Below are 26,220 nucleotides of genomic sequence, written 5' to 3' on the forward strand. Positions count from 1 at the left end.
AAGTTGACCTCTTTTGTAAATCGCTTTGGAAAAAAGCATCTTTTAAGCAAATAAATGCAAATGTAATTGCACCTTGTAAGATGATTTAAAATTTAATTAACCATATAATTGTGTGGATTATTAAATGTTGCTGTGGCTGAGGAAACTTGCTTCAATCCATCTTAATAGCTTGATGTTCAGAAGTATGGAGAGTTGTGCTGTTAATTTTAGTACTTGCTACCCACAAGGTGCCCCTTTCCCTTTGAAGGCCTGGCTAAAACAATATCCTGCTTCAGTATTATGTTTAATCTACTTGTATCAATAACCACTTTTGTTTTAGTTTGGTATCTGTAGCTTGTAAGTGACCTGCATGAGTATCTGTTTTCCATACAGACATATCTATATCATATATATATATATATATATATATATTATACAGTGAGAAGCAGTGATTTAAATATTAAAGCTAGACAGGCGTTAAGATTTTTCATGTATGACATCTGATCAATAAAATGTAAACAAACGCTACAAAACACAAGTTGTCAGGAAATTTTTTTTTTTTTTTAATTAAAAAAAAATCATAGTTAAATGTCATCTACCAGCCCGCTCTGCAGGACTTGTTGACAGTTCAAATAAAAGCAAAAGAAACTTTGCTAAAGAAACCAGCAAGAAAAAAGTTTTATTGCTATAAAACAAATGAAAAGACATGCCGACCACCCCCCACCCCCCGAAATAAGCACACTGTGCTCCAGCAGAGTTCAATGGTGAACAAATGTTGCTATTTTTTCCAACATCATCAAAGCAAGGTAAGAAAATCTGACAAACTGCTGTACAGAGAAATCAAATACTGGAATGCAGAATGTCGAATTGTTTCAGCAACAAGGATGTTTTTGTATTAAGTAAACTGATAGAAGGCATGCCTAGGTTCAAACTGCACAATTGAAAATATGTATATATTGTTTATTAAGTGTTACATTTATCAGTCTTGTATTGATTTGTTTACTGACTGTACTCAGAGTGTACAAAAAGGCACTGCCACCTTGAAAAAAACAGTTTGTCAGATTTTCCCAGAAACCTCCCACACAAAATTTTAAAAATATTTAATACATGAAAGCTGCGATACCTAGTTGCATTGTCAAGGAAGATGGGGAGGTGAGATGGTGGTGGAAGAGTGGGATTGTAGGAACCACTAGTGGAATATCACCTTCCTGCCAGAGATAACAGCAGAAATATTTTGCCTTCCTATTTATGTATTGGAAGCACAAAATCCAAAATAAAATTAAATCCATACAAAATGACAGACTGTATCATTTGCGATGAATAAAACAATAACAATAGAAGACATAAAATATTTAAATGTTATTCCCTTTATGTTACATTCTTTTATAAAAAAAAATCTGAATTTTTTTTGAATAATCAAAATACAATTATTTGGACCTGCCTGACCAGTTAACAACTGCAAGACTTAAAAATGAATGGGGGTATGGGGGGTTGGTGGGGTTTGACTTTCACTAGGATTATAATATTCTGAGAGGTCCAGTGGTTAATAATAAAAGAGTACTGGATCAAATCTTAAACCAGCCAGACTCAACGAGCGATCCTGAGGAAATCACTGAACTGATGGCGCTCTAGGCCTGTGACGAGTTGGGAAACCCAAGGCCATGTGCATACTGTAATGAAAAGCTTGCAACCTACTCTTTATAAAGTGCTTTGGGATGAGATTGGAATGAGAAATGCATTGACAATGTAAACATTATATTTACAATTATGAAGAACCAGTCTCTTCCCTTACTGGGTCCCAGTATTTTAAATTTCGGTTAATTACCATCAGCCACTGAGACATTGACTGCTTTTCTGACAGTGGTATTCCTGCAATAGGCACTCTGCAATTGTGCATTGTGCATGATTTTCTACTTATAAACTCTACAAATTGACTCTTTATTTTGCACAACAAATTATACTGGGTTAAAAACCTAAATTTCCCAATCAGTAACACCAGACACCTTCAAGAAAATAAAGATAATTCAACGAGTAGGAATAGAGTTAAAAATAACTAATGGAGAGCCCCACCTCAGAAAACAATGAAAATGAAAACAAAGGGGTCAATATACTCTAGGGGCACAACCGCTAAATCCTGTTGGCTGTTATACTTGGGAAGTATCAGCAGTATAACAATGTTATGTGACAAAAATGAACACATATGTGCACATTGATCACCCTATACCAATTATTAGTATATGATTACAAACACAAGATTTAAACTAAATAATTCATCTATTAGGTATCATCTCCAGTAAAAGACAGTAACATTATATGAATTAGCATATAAATAGGTTCCACTCTAATAATGTCTGTCACAGTCCTTGTTGTAATAATGATAATTTCTGTCTCCCTCTCTTCAGCCGAAAAAAAAAGTAAATATTGATTTTAGAAGTCACCTAGGTTCAGTTCCACCAACCCTCTAGTTATCACTACAGACAATAAAATACAAACAAAAAAATTACACAAAACAGCATTATCAAACCATTCCTGTGCTTCCGAATAAACCCTCATTAAAAAGTACTACTATTTTTTTATGAGCCTCCACAAAGCTATACTAAAGAATGTTTGCCTCCATTGGTTATCTTCAATCAACAAGCTCCTGCATTCCCTTTGGACACCTCTCCAAATGCCAAAATAAACAGTTCAGAAAAGTAGGGCTAAGCATTAGGTACTTGTGGAAATGAGGAGTGGCAGTAAGAAATTTTGATCCAAGTCAGGAGATTTTCATACTGCTCCCTGCTAAAATGTTATGAACAGACTTAACATTCTGAGAAACCAATGTGAACTCATTGCTCAGAGGTGGAGCTCTATCTGGCCAACGCTACACAGGCGTGACAGCGAGATTGGTCAGTTTTACTGTGGTGCTTTCTTACTTTTACAGTGTGTTTAAAACCATACTGTGTCTGAATTAACAACTGTAGACTGTGGTTTTGGAGGCTTTGAATCCAGATATTAATCCATTAACCTAAGTACTCCGGTCACCTGATCCATACTCTAACAGACACTCTCTTTCAAAGCCCTGGGGACTTTAGTCTGGGGACTAAAACTGCATCAATAATTGTTTCATCACTTTCATCTCTGTGCATTCAAAAAAATTAAACCATGACGAAAGAATTAAACATTTTGCAAGGAATGGATAAAAATTCAGACACCATATGAGCCTTTCCATTTGAAAAAATAAAGCTTAACATGGAATGTATAACTGGGATTACAATAGCACATGTTCTGGGAGTATAACAGGAGACTGGACTCCATCTTGTGCGTGGTACAGACATATATCAGTATTAAAAACTGGGTCGTCACATAATGGTAAAAACTAATTAAAATGAAGGGTAGGTTGCTGAAATCCCAACAGGTGTGTATAAGTGCAGAAAATCACTATTGGATTAATTCCATTAGTGCCTAGTGTGAATACTACCAAGGGACCCTGAGCTACCGGTGGAAATCAGAACGGTAATCCTGCCCTCCCAGAGAATGGCACTTGTTGACACTAAGTAATAGGTGGTAGGTCTGAGGTGCTAATCCTGATACTGTATGTGCTTAAAGAGAAATAAATATCAAATTCTTTCACTCTGATGTGATGTAAAGAAGCTGAAAAGGGGAAAAAGGTCCTTTTAGCATATACAGAGTGAACATTACATTCTGCATTCAGATCATTTCCAGGGATGCAATTAACTACGGCTCCATGGCATGGTTTATGTGAAATAAACTATTCTTTCATTATGTCATTTGGATTTAATGTGGGGGTGAGACAGTAAATAAAAAAAAAAAATATTTTGCCTTTAAGACACTGCAGTTGTTACACATGTCCACTATGTGGCGCTGTATGCTAGGAAATATTCCCTTTAGAATTAAGGTATATAACTAGAAATAGACCACCAAACAGGTAGAGAATACAATTTAGTCCTTACGTACTGTCACACTCCCCTCACTCCATTATTACCCTGAAAGAGCAACTTGAGATGGCCCAGAGTATTTAGTTATGGTTTAGGGATGAAGAGAATGGCTTACTTTGGAGAAAATGCGAGACCCCTCAGTGAAGCTATCCCCTGTTTCCTGGTGGTGTACTGTGATCAGTCTCAGAGTAACCAGGAGTAATACTGGCAACAGTAAGGAAGGACGTGATTATAAGAGTGACAGACAAGGTGATCAGCAACACAGAGGTCCTGCCCAGAGCTGTCCTGCGCTCTGCAGCTTGCCTACAGCTGACTCACACCTTATCCAACAGAGAGCGCTGACAGTACAGCAGTCGGCGTGGTGTACCATATCTTTTGAAGAAGATGATGGCACCAAGAGCAGCCAGAACACACAGAAGAAGGAAGATGGGGATGATTATAGCGGCAGCATTAACTCCTTGGTCTGCTTCTTCCACCTCGATAATAATCACTTCTGTGTCTTTGCCATCTTTTCCAGGACCGCCACCACCACCACCAGTTTCATCAAACTCTCCATCTCTGTCGCAGCCCATCCAATCACGAAGTACAGATTTGGGAAAGCCAGGCTCTACTTTCACATTTTGGTTGTTCAACTTCCAGTACCGATTGTCCTTGTAGAAATAGGTGAAATCTGCAAGAAAGGCAACACAGAGGTATCAACTGAAATAGTCCCACCCTACAAGTGGTGAACTGGTGTACAAAACAGTAGTCTTCCCTAGTAAGGGAATCATCTTGTTTTAGAAGATTGGCATCTTATTATTATTAAACACTAGTGGAACAGACGGACATCTGATCCCCTAATAAAAGGGAATGGAAAACAATCAGGTTGACATGAGGGCTTAAAATGCCAGGGTTTGTCAGCTTTGGACTAAATGACTAAATCTGTTTCTGGTGGGGTTACCTGTTGTTTGTCATGAAAACGGCAGTAATTGCATTTGATTTTGGAACATTATAATGTCGTCAGTCTTCTGTAAATTCAGTTTGAAAGTACGTTTTTACTTCTTGAACCTCTCTGTTGTCTATGTGTGGTTTTTGTTTTGATGTTCATGAACTGTTGTATTTGTAATAGTTTATGCATAAGGATTTTTTAGTGTTATTGAAATCTTGTAGGTTGGTTTATGTAGGGGTGTAGTCCACCAATATAATTTTGAACACATAGACATCTTGTCCTGGGGGCTATCAACAAAAGCTGCCATGAAGGCAAAAAATAAAAGGAGCTGTTGATACTGCATCTAAATACTGATACTGTTCTAAATAGTGGTGAATTGCACTCCTTGTGGAAGTTATTTCTTTTATTAGTTAAGCAGTGCTCATCTAATGTAGAAAGTAATGTGTGTTATAACTGCTTTGGTCTTCTGTATAGGTAGTAAAAAAGTACTTTTCAACTCTTGAATCTGTCTATTGTCTGTCTGTGCTTGTAGTTTTTCTTCTTGTTCAACATGCTTTCTGTTTCTAAAAGCTTGTGCACAAGGCCTGTTTGCATTAATCAAATCTTGTGCTTTTGTAGGAAAATGAGGAAAGATGTATGTATTTTCAGGTCATGAAAGTGTTGGCTTAAGCATTTCATCTGAACAAGTATGTACACAAGTTATTGAACCTGTCAGGTGTCTGTGAATGGTGGTGGTTATTTTTCTTCCTTCATTCAATTATAAATAAATATGTGCCAAACGTCATCAGTGAAATGGGTCCTGCTTTGCTGAGTTTGTGGATCCCATCTTTCTTGTCCAAATGGTATATATGACTTGGTTTTGGCATCAGAGTGCAAGTTTGTGCAGGAGGCTGTCAGTCTTTGTTGCCCCCACATTATGTGTCTTGTAGTTGATGCATGTGTCATTGGCGTGTGTAATGTGTCTCACTGTCAGCAGTGGATGCAGGGGTAGTTGTGGCAGTGGGGACCCGAACCAACCTGTGCAGTGTAATTCACAAAGTTGTGGTTCTTGTCAGCAATGCCACTTGCACTCCATGTGCCTGTGCCTTTGTTCTATGTTTGTGCCTAACATGTGGTGTGATGGTTTGGCCGTTGTTTTATCTTGGCTATGTTGCACTGGAGTTGAGGCCTAATTTTGAGGCTGCTGTGGGCTGGATGTTCCATTCATGGGTCATGTTGCATGTGTCATGGCATAAGCTATCGATATAAATTCAAGATGAAGCTTTTAGGACTGGTGTGCACGTTTTTGCATGACATAAAGACAACCCTTGTATATATCTATATTTGCAGATTCAATGCAGTCATTGCATAATTGCTTCCTTAAAGCATAGTAAAGTTACTTAGATTGTTAAGCCAGTCTTTTTTAAAAGATATTAGAGAAGATAAAATCTGAAAATAATACTCAACACCAATAAAGTGTTTTTATTTATAAAACTAGCAGGAGTACCCGGCGTTGCCCGGGAATCTATAACTGGTGAATTTCACAAATGAAAGAAACAGAACATAGAAATTGAACAAACATTTTTCTGATTGAGATTTTATTGTAATAGTTAATATAAGTGGTTATTTTAGAGGCTTTGGATACACTATATTTTTTGTTTTGTCTTGGGGTTCCGAAAATGAACAAATTGTGAGGATTGTCTATTCTAGAACATGCTACATAGAGTTGTCCGTGTGAAAAGTATGGATTTTTCAAATTGATGCCTTTAACTTGGAGTGCTTGTCCTGCAGCCTTATTGTAGACGTTTGAAATCAATGGGTAAATCATTCAGAATCAGCGGAATTCTTGGTATGAAAACATCTTGACGTCTTGCGCAGTGTTTGAGATGGCCTTGAAATAGACTTTTTTGAACATGAAATTGTAAACGTTTGAAATCAAAGGGTAAATCATTCGGATTCAGCGGAATTCTTGGTATGAAAACATCTTGACGTCTTGTGCAATGTTTGAAATGGCCTTGAAATATTTGTGGCATCGGAAGTGGACTTTCTAATGTTATGTCTTTTTTTTGGTGGCATGGGTATATTAGCGAAAAGCAGGACAATTATAATGTGTCACATGGTATTACGTACGAAATAAGCACCAGAGTGAGATGAATGTACGTTATTTACAATACGTTGGAAAGCGAACAAATGCCACCAGTCAGTCAGAAAGACTAAGACTGAAATATTACTGTGAGTCTGAAAGCGAGCAAAAGCCAGTCACGCTTACTGGGTCATTCACGTTTTACATTCATACAGCAGTTCCCCTTCACGCGATGAAAGCAAACGGCTTTCTCATACTTGACAAACATTGGTTAAGAGGGATGCACAGAGACCAAATGTGCTGCTAGATGGTGCCACTGTTCACGTCTGTTGCAATGTTTGGCCATCTTGTCGATGATAAGTATGGGGGCATGTGGTGAATGTTGTGTCGGTCAAAAGGTGTCCTGCGCTTCACCAAGGACATTTTTCCCAACCAAACATACCCCATGACCTCCTCCTGGTCACAAAGCAGCCCCATGCCCAGTTTGGTGGCGATTGGAAGCCCAGTGCAGATTTGTATGGTGGACAAACAAACATACATCGACTCTGCTTTATATATTAGATGATGGAATCACACACCACTGAATCAGATAGTAACCACTTCCGGAATCATAAATAACATTAGGCAATCTTTACATGTACATAAAACCAAGCACATACTGTACATAGAATATTCTATCTCATAAAAGACAACGAAACAGTAGAACGAATAAACACTATAGTGTATCTGAGTTATCTGTTTCATTAAAATGCAGAATAGGAAGTATGTTTTGTTTAATAGGAGTAACATGATGGAACAAAATAATGGTTAGATAAGACAACCAAAATAATAAAAAAAACCACAACAACTGTCCCTTTACCATATACTTTTTGCAAATCCAATCATGACTAAATATCCTAACAATTTTTTGAACCCATCTATTCCATTTCATGGCAAAGATAGCCAGAGCATATGCCAGAAATATCAGGCACAAAACAACAATCAAACTAAGATGAGATACCAGTTTAACAATGAGCACACTAAGCCATATTCACTCATACTGGTTCAAATTAGGTAGGCCAATCAACCTAACATGCAAATTTTGGCCTGTGTTTTACAGTAAACCTGGAGAAAACAAATAGAGATGGAATGTTTAGGCTCTACGTACCCATCCATCCATTTCTTAACCCAAAGCAAGGCCAACACAAGGTGATCAGACGTGCACATGCACACACTAGGGTCACACTTATCTATATTAATCTATAGCAGTGTGGCAGAAGCTTCAACTACTTCACCTCTGTGATACTCCATTACTAAATATACTGATGAAAATAGTTTTTGCATGTCACTGAGAAGCACAAAGGTGTTATTGAAGTAAGCATTAAACAAAAACAAAGCACAACAACTGAAGAGTGATAATCAACCAATCCTTCTTAGCAGGTCGCCACATTAGATTTACCGTGATCAACACTGGTCATATTTTTTTATCCCATACATATTTTCATCCTTACATAGCCAAATCTGATTTAAAGAGAACTTTGATACTATACAGTAAGTTACAAAGTACAGTGCCTCTGAACCAGCCTCCCACATCTGTTAACCAACTGGCATCATATCTGCCCCTCAACATACCTGGAAGGGAGTGGATGAGATAAACGGCCTGTTTAAATCAGATCTGTGTAGGGTCTGTTTGATCTGAACAGTTCCAAATTGTTATTGGATTTTTGTATGACTCGTGGATTGTGTATAATATACAGTGCATACGGAAAGTATTCACAACACATCATTTTTTCCACATTTTGTTATGTTACAGCCTTATTCCAAAATGGATTAAATTCATTTATTTCCTCAGAATTCTACACACAACACCCCATAATGACATCGTGAAAAAAGTTTACATGAGATTTTTGCAAATTTATTAAAAATAAAAAAATTGAGAAAGCACGTGTACATAAGTATTCACAGCCTTTGCCATGAAGCTCAAAACTGAGCTCAGGTGCATCCTGTTTCCTCTGATCATCCTTGAGATGTTTCTGCAGCTTAACTGGAGTCCACCTGTGGTAAATTCAGTTGATTGGACATGATTTGGAAAGGCACACACCTGTCTATATAAGGTCCCACAGTTGACAGTTCATGTCAGATCACAAACCAAGCATGAAGTCAAAGGAATTGTCTCGAGGCACAAATCTGGGGAAGGTTACAGAAAAATTTCTGCTGCTTTGAAGGTCCCAATGAGCACAGTGGCCTCCATCATCCGTAAGTGGAAGAAGTTCGAAACCACCAGGACTCTTCCTAGAGCTGGCCGGCCATCTAAACTGAGCGATCGGGGGAGAAGGGCCTTAGTCAGGGTGGTGACCAAGAACCAGATAGTCACTCTGTCAGAGCTCCAGAGGTCCTCTGTGGAGAGAGGAGAACCTTCCAGAAGGGCAACCATCTCTGCAGCAATCCACCAATCAGGCCTGTATGGTAGAGTGGCCAGACGGAAGCAACTCCTTAATAAAAGGCACATGGCAGCCCGCCTGGAGTTTGCCAAAAGGCACCTGAAGGACTCTTAGGCCATGAGAAAGAACCTTCTCTGGTCTGATGAGACAAAGATTGAACTCTTTGGTGTGAATGCCAGGTGTCACGTTTGGAGGAAATCAGGCACTGCTCATCATCAGGCCAATACCATCCCTACGGTTAAGCACGGTGGTGGTGGTGGCATCATGCTGTGGGGATGTTTTTCAGCGGTAGGAACTGGGAGACTAGTCAGGATAAAGGGAAAGGTGACTGCAGCAATGTACAGAGACATCCTGGATGAAAACCTGCTCCAGAGCGCTCTTGACCTCAGACTGGGGTGACGGTTCTTCTTTCAGCAGGACAACGACCCTAAGCACACAGCCAAGATATCAAAGGAGTGGCTTCAGGACAACTCTGTGAATGTCCTTGAGTGGCCCAGCCAGAGCCCAGACTTGAATCCGATTGAACATCTCTGGAGAGATCTTAAAATGGCTGTGCACCGACACTCCCCATCCAACCTGATGGAGCTTGAGAGGTGCTGCAAAGAGGAATGGGCGAAACTGGCCAAGGATAGGCGTGCCAAGCTTGTGGCATCATATTCAAAAAGACTTGAGGCTGTAATTGCTGCCAAAGGTGCATCGACAAAGTATTGAGCAAAGGCTGTGAATACTTATGTACATGTGATTTCTCAGTTTTTTATTTTTAATAAATTTGCAAAAACCTCAAGTAAACTTTTTTCACATTGTCATTATGGGGTGCTGTGTGTAGAATTCTGAGAAAAAAAATGAATTTAATCCATTTTGGAATAAGGCTGTAACATAACAAAATGTGGAAAAAGTGATGCGCTGTGAATACTTTCCGGATGCACTGTAATAAAACATCATGTTTGAAAATAAGGCTGCTCATAATTGTACCTGTTACCACAGCACCTAGTGCCAAAGACAAGTAGTGGATTTTATAATTATGATAAGAGATCTGAGCTTTTATATTGTGTTCATAGGAATAACTAAGGAATGCTTTGAAGTCTAGTTAGACAAGACATCAAGCTTTTTGGGGTTATTTTTGGCTCACTAGACCTGAAAAATACTTATGTTTAGTCCATTTTTTGTATCATATTTTGCGCAGGAAATTACAACCTTGTAATTAAGAGTAAACCCATAAGTGTCTTCAGCAAATAGAATCAGAAGGACTTAAAGTTGTGCATGCCACATCAACTGACACCAGGGGTTCACCCTCTAATTCTATGTGAGGGGTCAAAGTCACTAATTTCTACAAAACTTTGAAAAATGGGGATTGGTAATATAGGCATGTGAAATACTATTTAAATACTAGTGTTGATGTTTTGATATTTGATTCTTTACTGATGTTCGTAGCCATCTAAGAGCCACTCCCAGTAGGTTAAAAGTGACAAATTTGAAACATGAGCACGTGGGGTACTGCTTTAGACTATTTCAAGGTCAGTGATTGTGAATATGATGTTATGTATCCTTTACTAGGGTTCTAGTCTTTTACGGACTATTACATTGGTCAACAAGCATTTTGCTACTGGGATTCTTTTATCTCATCTCTACTTTAACAAGTTTCACTTGCTGACTCCAAATCTGAAAATCGTTTTCATCCAGCACGTCCCAGTTTTTAGTTATGATGTTCCAGGTCTTGGACAACTAGGGTGACTGGACAGTAAAGGCGATGCTTTTCGGCATTTAAGAAATAAGTTTGGTCTCGAGAAAAATGAAGCCAAAATTAAGGAAGGTGTTTTTGTTGTCCCTGAAATCCATGAACTGATGCTCGATGATGAGTTCAAAAGGAAACTGAAGCCAACTGAATCAGCACCCTAATTTGTGCAGGTTGTCCACAATTTTCTTGACAGTCACAGAGCAGAGAATTATACTGAGCTTGTGGAGAATATGCTGAAAGTATATTAGCTTATGGGAGCCAGAATGTCAGTGAAGACGAATTTTTTACATTATCATCTTGACTTTTTTCCACCAAATCTAAGTGATGTCAGAGATGAGCATGGGGAAAGATTTCAACAAGATACAAAGGTGATGGAAAACCGATATCAGGGAAAATTTACTCCGAGCATGATGGGTGACTACTGTTGGTTCATGCAAAGAGAGATGGATGTGCAGTACAAGCGCAAAAGCAATTGCTTCAGACAAATTTGAGCACACTGACCTCGCTTTTATAATAAGGTAAATTGACATAAACATGTTTTAAAGTGTTTCTGGCACTGTCTTCTGGTTTGTTTTTAGAATAAACACATTCAAAAAATTTTGGTGGGACAGAGTTCAAACTCTAGATATTGTGTTGATATATTATATTGATATTCAAAAGTGTCAAAACGGCAATGATGTGTATCTCAGAAATCTGATGTGCAAGCTTAATTCCGATTTCATATATGAAATCAGTGCAAAAAACTTAAAGAGCTGCTCTGAAGTTCCCAGTAGCAAACAAAAATATTTTTTTATAGACCGGTGTTATCAGAGGGTGAAAAATGACATTTATATTACAATCGAGCATATTTAGACTTTTAAACATTAATTTGTAGCACACATTTTAATATTTTAAATATTTGACACAGCTGCTCTTGTTTATTGTGTACTTCTACCTCGTGAAGTAAATCGTCAAATTTCTTTTGCTAATTCAGACTTTTTAAGGTGAAGTCCAAACACAGAGCAGTTTTAACTCCTACATGCTAGCATTGTCAGCTTCCACACTATAGCACAGCATAAAAAACCTGAAATGAAAAGTAGCACTTATTTCCCACAATTCATGCATGCAATTTAAAGAGCAATCATGATTTTCAATTCATTGCAAAATTTCTAGTGTGCTAATACTGTATTGAGTAAGTTTACATTCTCCTGCATTACTAGTTTCATTGTGGATGTGTTCTCTGCAATGGATGTATTTGATGTAGATCCAGTTTTATATTGTACTCATGAAAGGAAGACATTGGTGCAAAAAAACTTGTGATATTTGGTACAGTTTAATAATCCCTGAGGGGAAAATGTCTTTTTGCTTGACCTCTGTCAAATTAGAATGTATACTCATTTAGTAAAGCGTGAAGCACATACTATTATGAATTTGTGAACTCTAAATGGAGAACAAAAAAATAAATGTAGGGAATACTACATAAAAAATCATATTCATATGAGGTAGTAATTGAATGACATATTCAGCTCTACAGCATAACTAAACTGATGATTAATAGCTTTCTCCAATAAATATGTTGTTGCGTTTAGACGTGGTGCAGAAATTGATTCATGCAAACAAACTCTGACTGCTTAGACAATTGAAACTCTCCAGTAGCAGCTTAGAATCACACAAAATATCTCAGTAAAAGTGAAACATGCTTAAGAACAAATTACTGTGAATTTCCATAAAATGTTTAATGAATGACTGTTTCTTTGAATTTTGCAAGGCCTCTAAAATGCCTTGCAGTTTAAAATGAAGATTTTAAAAGTACCACTATGCAAGTTTTACACATCTGTATGTGAATTAACTAATCAAAATATTACTGCAGAGGTGCTGGCAGACCAGAACAATTAATTGTGAATGTATTCCTGTGTAATTAGCTGAGATAATGTGGACTTTCACAGTTATAAAGACTTTTGTGTGAACTAAAAACCTCTGCATAATTACTGTTCTGCTTCTGGTTGAATAAACACCTTGCATTGTGATCATCTCGTACTATGCCTGTCTTAAACTAGGCATATCAGCACCCAGACAGTAAACCTTCTTCCTAACTCTGAAGAAGGAAGTGCATCTTACCTCCATTGCCATCCATAAAGGCTCCTTTGGGAGAGTCTGGTACTCCTTGCCAGACACTGATTAACCTGGGATAATCATTATCAACTGTTCTTGTTTCCTCTGTAAATCGGTAATACCTAAAAAACAATAAATTGTTCATTCAGTCCCAAGGTACCTTGTTTTTAAACAACTGGTTGCCTTCAGATATTTGCTGTTCTGTCATTGTAACCAGTTGGTGGTATGTATGTCATAAACTGCAACCCGCAAACAGAAAACCACAATTCCACAATTGTTAATAATTAGACAAGAAGGCGACATCAAGTAGAGTGGCAGAGTTTCCTGTCACTGAGCTGTGGCTGCCCTGAGGGGGTAAATTGCAGCCTTGGAATGTTAGGGCTGCTAAATATCAATGAGCCTGTCTGAGAGTGGTGAATCACATGCTAAAATGGGACAAAAAACAAAAAACAAACTGTAAGCCTTCAAACAAAGAAAATAGAAACACAAGATGAGTCAGAGAAAGATCTCAGCGGGATGAAATAACTTTAAAAAGGAAGATCTGGAAAGAGTACATGAAAAAGGAATATTCAGATACATGAGTGCATACTGTATTTACTTCAAACTAATAGAGCAAGAAGTAATCAGGATAGCTTCAAATTATAAGACAAAAAAATGACTATAGAGACTCACTTGTTACCCCTAAAAAAATATGTTTTTCCATTGTTCAGCCAGTAGAGTGCAGAGTCAATTCTATCGCTAGGCAAACCAGTCCCCAATTCCTTGAGGGATTTAGGGAAGCCTTGCTCTAAGTTGGCTTCATTGAACACCCAATATTTATCTCCTGAAATAAAAGAACAAAAAAATCCTTTCAAATCAAATTTCATTAAACCGTATATAATGTTAACTTGAATGAGTGATTAAATTCAGCAGACATCTGGCTCAGACCTAGTACTTGGCTATAAATTTAAGAAAATCACATCTGTTCCATATTGCAACTATATTCAGCCAAAGCTCAAAAAAATGGTATGCCAGTTTGACATATAATGCATTAAAATTTTGTGTTTTTCTTAACATGACACAAACAACACTCTCAACCCTGTTTGATCTAGTTAAGGCTGTGTGGGTATATTGAATGCAAGATAGGAGCCAACCCTGGACGGGATGCCAGCACATTGCAGAGCCCATTGACGTACACACCCACAATCATATGAAGCAAATTAAGAATTGCCAATAAATAATAATAATAACCCTGCTTTTAGGATGTGGGAGGAATGCCCTAACAAGGCCTGGCTCTCCACAACCCTGCCGAAAATTGTGAAAATGGATAAGCAAGTAATCATTTTACAATAATAAATAAAAAGAATACAATAAATCTACTAAGAATAAATATTGTAAAGCCAACCTATGGAGAAAGGAAATACACAGATTTCAGCAATAAAACTACAAATAAAGGCTCATAATAAGAATAAAATCCTTTGGAACATAAAACATGTAAAAAATGCAAAGGTTTACTATACAATATATATAATACAAAGACATAGTCTTATTGGAACTATGGTTATTACTAAACATAATATTAGATTTGTAGTCCATAAATCTGAAATTACACAATTACAAGGTTTATTAATTTATATAAGGCATGAGGCAGCTGAAATTTACAATTCAGTGCTGTGATAACGTTTTGTAAAAGAAAGAATCAGAAAAAATGCTGAAGATACACTTAACTGCTATAATTACAAGTGCAAAACAGTAAAAGTGTTGCTCAGATAGCTGAGTTCTGCACAGATCCTTAATATAATGTGTCTAACCTTTGAAGAAAACAAATTTTCCATCCTTCCGTTCATAGGCACTGTTAATTGAAGGAGGAAGTCCTCGCCAGAAGTGACCAATTGGCATGGGGTACCCATCCATCACTCGATTATTTCGGACTCGCCAGAACCACTTTTCCTGTTGGGAGGAACAGTACACAGTGAAATAAATGACAGTGATAAAAGTGTGCTGATGCTTCTATAGATATTATAGGTCGCTCTTAGCATTTTCAGCAGAAGTAGCCTCATAAATAAAATCACTACATCGTGTAATTTCTCTTTGAAATCCCACATGATTTAAGCATTCTCCACCTATTGTGGACAAAGAAATACCTTGAAGACAAACATCTCTCCACGCAAAACTGCAATAGTGTCAAAGTTGCCATCACAAATGTTGGGACTATATGGTGAACCAGGGTTTACTGGAACATTTGGTTTACTTGGAGTCTTTGGTACTGAGGGTCGCTTGGTGGGCTTTTTAGGGGGCACGGTTGGGAAAGGTTGTGAGTCAGGAGACCCTGAGAATAATAAAGGAAAAATTAAAATTAGGGTGATATTATTGTCATATGACCCAACAGATACAAAAGACAATTTTGCTATCAGAAACATTATACTTCTTACCGTAAAGTAACTGGATTCCCCTGCGGTCATCTTCAGGTAGTTCAAAATTTTGAGTATCCATCCACTGGTAGAAGGGAGCCATAATGGCCGACTGGTCACCTGAGTGTTCCATTCCAAGGGCATGGCCTAACTCATGAACTGCTACAAGGAACACATCATTGCCTACAAAGCAAACCAATCAATGTTATTTTCTACTGTGACTGACAAGTTTTAAATAACGAATTAAATGAGTACCATAACAAATCAGATTTGGACGATATAAGAAGGCTGATGCATGCATAGTGGTAAAACCTAGCCTTACAGTTTTACCATAATACAAATATTCTTACCATTTATGTCAATATCATTTACAGTCCATGGCTCTGATGAGTCAAAGTGAGTATCGCCCCCAATGCCAGGTCCTGGAAAATAGGCATGTGCCAGGAAACCACCTTCTCCATCAAATGGTGTGCTGTCTCCATGGAAACCATCAGCAAACATGATCATGATATCAGCAAACTTCTCATGTTTGTCTCGTATTAGGTAATATGGTATTTCTCGGAAACGCAGTGGAGTAACACTTTCCCAAACTTTGAAGGCTTTGCGAATTGCCTGGTTTGTTTCATATTCACCCACCTTTGGAGTATAATTCTGTATGCTGTAGAGAAAAAGAGGTTAGGAAGGTAACATATGTATTGTCTGACACATAAACACAGAAATAACATCATCAATGACAAAAGTATAAAACGCACCAATAGGTAATTTCTTGGTGATTCCATTTCAAACCCTGTAAAGCATAGCGCTTTCTTCTAACATTTGTTTTGAGTTCCGAGCCAAACTTGTCAGGGACTCCACATCTTGGTCGCTGCATGGCCCTGTAGGTAAGATGGAGTGTTAAAGCATATTTCACAACGTCCATTTTAGTCTTCAAAGAGAATATCTCATTTTGACTGTCTTAGTTGAGGTCTTACCAAAAAACAGTCGCCATCTTACTCTCTCTTTATTAGTTCTATATAGTCAATCTTCATTGAACCACATCCAATTTTCAAGATACAGCAGAACTGCAGTGACAATGCACCTCAAGTGCATCTTGACACAGTAATCTGCTGCAAACTTAACACACACAGGGCTGAGGGGGGAAACATTTTGCTGTGTGTGTGATTATTATTTGTTTTATTTTAGTGGATTATTGCACAATAAAGTCATGCTGTAGCAATAACTCTGTTCATATGTCACCTGTGTGTGCCTCATGATCACTGCATAACATTTACTGTTTCACTATTTCATGCTTGCCCTAATGCTGCTGGATGAAATAATGGCCTGGTAGGATAATTTATTAAAACTGTCCTGTTGTACTATGTATTTAATATACATTAAGTAAGTGTCCATGCATGTTAATGTTGTAAGGTTTATCATTTTTTAGTTATTCGCTAAGGTTGAAAATGTGTGTAAGTGCTCTCAGCCTGTACTCAGTGAAATGTGCACTACTGAATTGAACAGATTAACTTTGCAATCTAGTTTTGCTAAATGCTGCTTGGAGTGTAGTTTACTGTATGTCAAACACTTTAACACCATGACAAAGCAAATTTGTGTAGCAACAAGACAGCTTTGGTAAACCCATATAATAGCCGTTTAAATAAATTGCTCTTGGTGCATGTTATATCACCAGTCACCAGCAACAGCAATTGTACATTCTAGCCTACAGAGAGTGCAAGATATCAAACTGAATACTGTACCTCAGTGCAATAGAGGGACATATTCTAACACAGTTAGTGTAGCTAGTACAAATGTGATATTAGAATAAACCTCCACGAGTACTTGCTCTGATGAGGAAGTATTGTTATTTCCACCATATACTGTATATCCTGCAGCCTATTCCTCATTTATTATTCTCAATCTGAAAGGCATATCTACTACTTTATTGTAATGTATATCCAGTTATTACATCCCTTTCTTTGTGCACAAATACTTTGGACAGGCTAATCATACTTGAATTTTCTCACCCAATTAATCCATTCTATGATTATGGGGAGTAGGGGCATATTATCTTTCTCAGATTATGTGAAGCGCCTTGAGCATGGGAAGGCACTATATAAATAAAATGTTTTATTATTATTATATTTATGTCTGTGTCTATGTTTATTGACCTGGGAGACTTGAGTACAAGGGAAAAATCATCCCTGAATAAGATGACCCTACTGTAGGACCAACACACACAAACATGAACTCATATGAGGTCAATTTAGAGACACTAATCAGTCGGCACAGTATGCAACTCTTCCAGATATAGGAGGACTTTCAAACTGTGTCCGGTGTCTTGAGTGGGAAGCGGGACATGAATACATTAAACAATGAAACTAAACATGTAACCAGGTGAGCTATACAACATGCACAAAATTCATATTGGAAGCTCATTTGGGAGCTTGTATACATGCAATATTATGAAAGTAACTTACTTCATGGTGATAGGATCAAATTCTCCTGTGATGGTCAGCCCATAGAATTTCTGCATTGTTTCTATTGCTTCTGTGATAGTTTGTGGGGACCGCATGGTATGTGTCCGCAAATCCCCAGGGGGCAAGTAGCCATACTGTTGGAGCCAGCCCTATACAAACAGGCAAAAGAAGTACAGATGGTTGTGACACTGAAAAGATAGACAGGAAGTACCACATCTCTACTGCAATATGCGTGGTGATACAAGAAAGGTATTCTCCAAACTTCAACCAAGAAAAATGGAGCTGATTCAAAGAGCCATTAAAAACAGATGACAGAACAGTGTGTGCTTATAAACCACAGAACGAAAGCTTCTTCCTGAGTGTTCAGAACATGGGGTTACAACAAGATTTTTCACTTGACAATTGTTAAATCTTAATGTTTACTTCTTGATTATATTAAAATGAACATGTTAAATAGTAAAGATTTAATTTTCCTTATATTGTAGGGAACAAACTGTCAACTTTTACAGTTTTGGCAGCCTACTGATGCATGTGACAAATACTCAATGAGTGGAAATCCCATAAACTGGGCATAAGGTGCAAAATAAATTATGATTATTTTAGTTAAAGTGAAAAATACAAAACGCTTCACCTTTAAATTTGCTGAGACAAAGAAGTTCAAATGGAACACAAAGTGACTTGGACACAAAGCTGCATATCAAAAACAGGATTGTACAGCTTAATATGAAATTAAAGTTGGGTAATAAATAATTCCTTAAACATACATATTTGTCTAAGAGTAATAAAGATGCTATCCTTTCTGACAATTCCTTTTTTCAGGATATTGTTGGCACTTTTTCAAGATATGATCTCTAGATGGAAGATATTCATATTTATGCATTTTCACTTACTCTCTCTCACTTCCTGACAGAGATGTTGATCTCTCTTCTTGGCAGCAAAAATCTCTGAGCCCATGTTATTTTACTTTTACCAAAATACAATGGATAAAGAAGAAATGTAGCCTAGCTACTTTGATAAAGCCCAGCAGAGTGATGGGGAACTTGTCACACTATTACTTAAAAACATCTCTTCAGTGACAAAACAAGAACTGGTACACCCTTATGAATGCTCCTAGCTCACTATACTCTCAATTATGACTGCCTTTTATTCTAAACATTACCAGACAATATAGAGAAATAAAGATAATCCTTGAAAAAACAAATATCAGGACAGGACAAAGAGGATCTTAAATTTACACTTATGCGTTTATATTACACTTCTAAACCAAACCTTCTACAACTGAAGCACTGGCAAGTAAAGTGACTTGTTCAGAGTCGCCAAACAACATTGAGGTTTACGGTCCAAAAGCAAAGCTACTAAGGTGCACTCTCCACCCAGATCAATCAGCTGTTTTCTAACTTACTTAGTCCTAAACAGGATTGCAGAGTGTGCAGGAGTCTATCTCAGCTAGCATAGGGTACAAGGCAGGAACCATCACAGGACAAACACACTCATAAATACCAACCACACACTAGGGCCAATTTAGTATCACCAATTCATCTTGCCTCCATGCTTTTTGACTGTGGGAGGAAACTGCAACACCCGCAGGAAACCCACTCAGACACGGGGACAACGTGCAAACTCCACCACAGACAGTACCTGGGACAGGAACTCAGGTATCCTTACTGTGAGGCACTACCACTGCACCACTGTGCCGCCCTCTCCACCCAGATGTACTCTGAAAATCTATGTATTTGTGATCAAGCTAGTAAGAATAGATACTGGAACTGATGGTCCAACACGGTCTCTCTGGCATCTGTGCACACATATGGGTTTGTGGTTTTGAGTGGAGTATGTAAATAAGAACTATTATTTAAATCTGATGTCAGGCTCAGGTTGGTATCCATTAACACTTTCTCCAGCATAGCTCTAGTTATATAAACGTAATGCTGCTATTCCAGAATATCACCCAGTATGTTTTTCCAACTTCCCCCTTTCTTTTTTTCACCCGTTCACTTAAATGACTCACTAGCTCCCTGCCTTTAATTACTACTGTATTTTAAACTGAACTGAGCTGAGGTAGTGTCTGTGCCCCCCCCCCCCCCCCCCCCATCAAACCTGTGTCAGCACCTTTCTCTCCTCACAGAACACGAAGAAACAGGCAAGCAACACATTCCCCAACAAACACATATTCCCCAGCCAATCCCAACAGACACAGAGACAGACAGATTGCAAAAGGAAATGTAGGACTGTAGGATAATCAAAACTCTAGAGTTCTCTCCTCATAAAATTAGTTGCTCTTTTCCTAAAAAAAAAACAACAAAACTAATTCAAGCTGTCAATTATACAAAAAGACAGAATGAAAATAGCTCTTATTCAAAGAGACAGAGAAGGCGGAAAGCCTAGGATCCAAAAAGAAGTTACCAACTTTGCTTTCACCCACCCCCACCCCAGACCTGGCAAGACATCTTAAAAACACCTCCAGTGAACCAACTACACTCCAGAAAAAGAGGCTTTTCATTTTCATCTGGCAGGGTTTTAAGACAAGTCTTTGTGTCACAGGCACAGCAGCAGGTCTGTCCCATGCATGCTACTTGGAGGTCTTTGATTACTTCAATGAAATGATTTTCCTCTCTTGCACTGCACAACACACTTTGTATATTTTACATCTACAATGCAACCAGCTTAAGAAACAATCTTAAAAGGATCTGTATTTGGTCAAAGTTAAGTCATTCTCTCAAAATGTACAGTATCTTCCAAGTCAAATAATTAGCAGACCGAGTCTATAAATACAAACTACTCTGTACGCATTGGCAATGCTATACAGATGACTAGGCCTTAATGTCAAATACCTTGTGAATGTACACATTTTTTCTGTTTCAAATTCAACCAAATCTCAAAAACTCTTAAGAGAAATCAATTTTCTCTACTTCAATTATTAAATACACTGATTATTACACTGAATCATTGTATGTAAATATAATTATTTTATGCTTCTATGTTTTAGCGAGTTAATAATGTAATAGTAATTGTTACAAGTATAACAATATGATAAATTGACTCATACATTAACACACATCAACTAAAACTTAAATTTGTTTTCCATGAGGTTGCTTCATATGAGGCCCACAGGTAGCCACTGCAACAGCTGACAATGTGTAGAAGATAATGGTAAGTCATGTGCAAGTTCACACTGACACTGTATCTTTTTTTTTGGCAAATAATGTATTTATTCTTTTAGATCTTTGCTTTGCTAAATATAACTGCCTGAAGCTGAGCCTTTTTTTTTATCTACTTAGAGTACTCCAAAGGAGGCAATGCATCCCAAGTGTTGTTAAGATGCCTGATGGGCTCATAAAACCACAAGCAAGTGACGCCTTTTATACCTAGCCTGAGGCACTGGCTTGAAGTTGAGTGCCTTTTCAAACAAGTCCCCAAGCATGCTAGTGATGAAAAGAAGCATAGTTTGCATCACTTTACATTACTAATTATAGTGATCAGCCAATTGTGCCTTTTTTCCATCATCAGTCAGCTAATTTTTCACATTTACTTGCATCACGTTGTCTATTGACTGTGGAAGGAAGCATTTCTTCTTCCAGTTTACTACGAAAATCCCTTATAGATGAAAATAACTAACATTAAGTTATTTTTCTGAATTATGTAAATTATACCACTATTTTTCCGACTTAAGTGAGGCACATTACAAATCCCTTTGTTTGCACAATATAATGAGATACTCATTTTCTGATCTGGTGAACATTTTACTCATGAATGTTTAAAACAGCAAACTGTTGAATTTCCGGCTATTTTCTAAACTTGATGGTTATTCTGCTATCTATCAGTAATTTCATGCTGTATAATTTGATGTTGTGCTTATATATCAGAACTGGTTTATGACTGGGAATTTCCACAATAATGAATAGGCACACAATTTAGGGTGAATTTGTTGCTTGAAGTTGTGATATTTCATCACATACCTCTTGCCTCATCACTGACTTGTAACATGGGTGCCATTAGTGCATTGCTCATTTCAAAGCAAATCATACTTTTATTTAAGCAGCTCATTGTATCACTTCATGCATAAACAATAGTAGGGAGAATCACCACAGGTAATTTTCTGTTAATAACAAGACGTCAGAAATATTTTAGTAACTTTCATGTTAACTAGTAGTTTTAACAAAAGGTGCACTTGAAAGTAAGGAAAGTTTACATTCCAGTGTTATAAGTGAGAATTATGAAGATATAACAGGCATGTTAGTGATTGTTACTTTGTTATGAAATCAGCCAAATGAAGTAGTAAATTGTGCAGTGAATACTAAAATTATTTAATTTACAATAACTTTCTTAAAACTTACTGTAGTTGTTTTCAATTTTATATAGGGTTGTTTTTTAAATACAAAATGTACTAATATTTGTCAAGGAGTAACATAAGTCAAAAACATTGCATTAAAAATGCAGCTAGGCATTCAGTTTAGACTTGGCTGCTTGCTGTGAAACCTTTCTACAAATGAGATCACGGAAACTGGGAAAGCACACAAGAGAGGGTCCTGGCAACCATCAGAAGGAAGGAGTGGCATGGATCATATGGCAAAGAGAAAAAACAAAGGAAAAACAGTGCAATCAAGTACAGAGGGAAGAGAAAATGAGAAATGACATGATTGAGCAGCTAAGGAACGCTTAATCTACAGAGTTCGACATCAGAATGGTTTTATTTGTGACATATTTTGAAAAGGGCCCATATTAAGATAAAATTAGAATGAATACAAATGTTTTTGTTTTATAAACATGTCACATGAAGGAATGTGTCTGCATAACTCCAAACAGGCAGACTGGGCTCGGCCATTTTACAAAAGATTTTGACAAACAGGAAATTAGGCTGAAACAAATTATCTTTCCCTGGAGCCTGTAGGCACTAGGAGATCAGGGAGATGTCAAAGCAGCCATAAAAAATATGACAAATGTCATGTGGAATGTAAATTGCTCACCCAAATACTCTCCAAGTACTTTTCACACAGTTTAGTTTCTTATTGCTGTTGATTTTTTTTCCCAATTAGCTTAATAATCTGACTCGGGTACTTTTAATTTCAATCACTGTTTATACACCCAGTTCTAACAGTTCCTTTGTTTCACTTTAGCAGGAAGTTTAAGAAATATGTCTTCTTCCTGTGGCTTTAACATAAATTTATTCTGTTCTCTCTTAAAATGTTTCTATGCAATGTGTAAATTACTGCATTATTTGAAAGAATCGCATTTTCACAACTAAAACTTGTGTGAATTAAACTGTATTTAATCATATGCACCTATATTGGTTGTAAAAACCTTTGACATAAGTATACATTTTTAACAAAAAAAAAAAAGCATGTGGTCTGGGCAATGCACACGTCTTCATTATAACAGCAAATTATGTATTTTTACCTGTAGATATTAATGTTGACCAGACTACCATAATTTTTTTTTCCAATTAAAAACAGCAATTCACCACCGGTTTTGAAACTGGTTGAGACGGAAACCAAATCACACAAAGCACTCCAAGATCATAGCTTTCGAAGTCCTTAAATGCAATATATCCAATCCTGCTGTGACCTTGGGGCAGTAGTGAGACTATGGATCAGCTCCTTGGCAGCGAGCCCAGCAACATTTCGTGCCGAAGTCATTATGAAAATATGTCATCGATTCTTCAAAGCCGGGCCCCATGCAGACTTCCTTAATAATTTTGAGGTCATAAAATGTGGCCTCGGGCTGTATTTGTTGCAGCAATTCTTTTTGCAGAGATCTGCCCTTGCGCCACATTTCGACCTTTGCTAGTTTCATGTGTGGTTCAAAACTGTAGTCCCGGCATCCACAGGATGGTAACTCGCGACTTTGCGAAATATGTGCCTAAATTAATGACCTATTAGCTCTAGGAGTAATAAAACGGGGTTCCACACGACCACAAGTTAAATCTACAAACGGTGTCGTTTCCACAACGGCCAACACCCAACGAATCGGCAATGCTGCGAGTTGTATGGGTTAAAACACACACGCGGACAAAGGCGCAATCAAACCAAACCAAACCCTAACACTGAAGGAATATGGAACCTTCTGACTCAACTTCTTGTCAAACAGCCCCAGTCAGTACCGGACAGGCGGGCTGGAAAAACCAATGCGATATCGCGTCTTGCGCGCAATAAAGGCTTTTGGAGGGTTACGCAAAAACATTGACACGCACTGCGACAATCAAATCCAGCCATCACCAATAAACAAGCTGACCGAAACAATATTGGAGCGCAGGAACCGGCATGGTTCCGAAACTGTTGGCGCGCAACTGGCGGCCGAACCTAAAAACTCTTGGTGCGTACAGGAGATTGGGTCCATTGCGCAAATACTAGCCTCGTGTTTAATGGGACTTCATGAGGCAGTTGAAAGATGTTGTACAGGTCTTGACCCAAAATACTGACGTCAGAAGGCTATACGTCTCATTGTACTAGTCGTATGATTAACACTACTCGACTTAAAAAAGTGGTGGCGCCCTCGCTATCTAACTCAACTCTGGGTTGGGTTAACCTGAATTAAACAGAGGTAGGACTCAGGAGGCGGTAATTCATCTATACACATTAGCCTTGCCCGGGGTTGCCGGCCTCAAATCTTTGGCTTTGCAGGTTGAGGCGGTTTGATTCAAATGTTTGAAACAAAGATCAAAGGTTTGAGAAGCGGACCATTAATGCGGAGTTCAAGAGGTGACCGTAACCAAACACCGATACCTAACACAATCTTAAAAAACACTTGGGTCAGTTAGTCAGCCTCCATTCCAACATTTTTTGGAAAATGTAGAGACTATCACCGTCAGTTAAGCACATCCCAAAGGACGGTCGTTCACAATACGCTGGAAGGCCTCTGTTACGGTCGCACGAAAACAACATTACGAAACAACTTAATGGTCACTGGAGTTCGTCCATCTGCTAAATCGCTAGAGATATATGCTTAAAAATAATATTAAAAACGAACGATTTTTTACTGGCATCATCTAGTATGGCATGGGAATAGTTTTTTAACGAATTCTGGAAACACACATTTCACAGTAGCAGACAAAACGAGTCCTTCACTTAGTGACAATCGGGTGGTGGGCAGTTGTTACTGAGAACTGCATTCTGTACAGCAAAATTAAAATTTTAAAAGTGTAACAAACGGGAACAGTGGTTGGTACAGTTCAAAATATTACTCGTACACAGGTGGTTTATATACACTATACTCATGTCTATATAAACACACATGTGCCCACAAGTGGGTAACAAAAGATCTGGGCAGATTACCCCCGACAGTCCGGCACGTTGTTTACTTCGTTTTGTTCTTTTCTACTCACCTCTGGGCTGAAGCTCTGTTTAACGGATGCTTCACTTAAATGCGAACAGATAATGCATAGGAACCAATGCAACCAGCAATACATTCGGAGGAATGTAGGAATCTTGAAACATCTCATTTCTCACTTCACGTTATTCCTTGCGTACCCCAAATTGTCAGTGACGCGTGAAAATCAGAATTCTAAGAGCAGCAAACGAAGTTGCGACTGGACTGAAACCGCTTTCCCAAAGGGGGTGTCCCCCTACTTAAAAAGTTCTTTAAAGCTTATTTTCCAAGCTGAAATCGTTTGGGACTCCCAAGCAGACGCACGTCTTGCCAAAATCTGAACTTTACTTTCCTTGGTAATTCTTTTTTTGTTTTATTTTGTTTTGTAGTCTTCCTCGGAGTTGAAGACGTGGTACTGCTTCCCCAGAGAAATCGGATTTGGCAGCAAGTTTTCACTGAAAGCGGAAGATGAAGAACGAACTCCAGCCCCCAAGTTGCGTGCTGAATTTTGCTGGAGGTGGAGTTGGGATAAAAAAGGGGAGTTGATTTTGGAGATTTTTTTTCCTCGACGAATCTGAAGCAGAGAGCTACACTTTTAAATAAGAATATTTTTTTTACAAGAGACTGATGAATAATCATTGTAAATATTACACGATGATTTAATGTTTAAAGAAGATTTTTGTTTAACAATAAAATTATTTGATCATTTTTATGGCGGTTTTGCGGCTAAAATTCACGAAAAACAAATACCTATCGCCATCTTCTGGGCATCCTAAAAATTGGAAAATATGTATTTGCAGCGTCCTTTACCTCAGTCTTAGCGAGACTTAGAAAATTCTATCTAGATGAATGGCTTATCGCATAATCAATTTGACACTAGAAGACAGTTTCAGTTACAGGGTTTAATATTGTTAGATTG

At 37.8% G+C, this 26,220-nt stretch overlaps 1 protein-coding gene across 1 annotated transcript; it reads right to left on the minus strand.

Annotated features, from left to right (window-relative positions):
- Positions 1 to 518: 518 nt before the first annotated feature.
- On the minus strand, positions 519 to 25,767 carry mmp14a (matrix metallopeptidase 14a (membrane-inserted)). The gene is made up of 10 exons (XM_028793649.2): positions 25,318 to 25,767; positions 18,000 to 18,148; positions 16,296 to 16,418; positions 15,894 to 16,201; positions 15,565 to 15,726; positions 15,277 to 15,461; positions 14,944 to 15,082; positions 13,826 to 13,976; positions 13,160 to 13,275; positions 519 to 4,587 (listed from the first exon to the last, which is right to left on the minus strand). The coding sequence occupies exons 1-10, from the start codon at positions 25,432 to 25,434 to the stop codon at positions 4,232 to 4,234; spliced, it is 1,806 nt and encodes a 601-aa protein (XP_028649482.1). The 5' UTR covers positions 25,435 to 25,767; the 3' UTR covers positions 519 to 4,231.
- Between the last annotated feature and the right edge of the window lie 453 nt (positions 25,768 to 26,220).

This window comes from Erpetoichthys calabaricus, chromosome 2, assembly GCF_900747795.2.
Source record: "Erpetoichthys calabaricus chromosome 2, fErpCal1.3, whole genome shotgun sequence".
NCBI classification, from domain to species: domain Eukaryota; kingdom Metazoa; phylum Chordata; class Cladistia; order Polypteriformes; family Polypteridae; genus Erpetoichthys; species Erpetoichthys calabaricus.

Bases quoted from the DNA above. Each gene is read 5' to 3' on its own strand.
- mmp14a (XM_028793649.2), bottom strand. From the start codon at position 25,434: ATGAGATGTTTCAAGATTCCTACATTCCTCCGAATGTATTGCTGGTTG. The intron at 16,419-17,999 runs GTAAGTTACTTT...TCTTACCTACAG, and splicing joins TTTGATCCTATCACCATGAA to GGCCATGCAGCGACCAAGAT. The intron at 16,202-16,295 runs GTGCGTTTTATA...TTTTCTCTACAG, and splicing joins CACCAAGAAATTACCTATTG to CATACAGAATTATACTCCAA.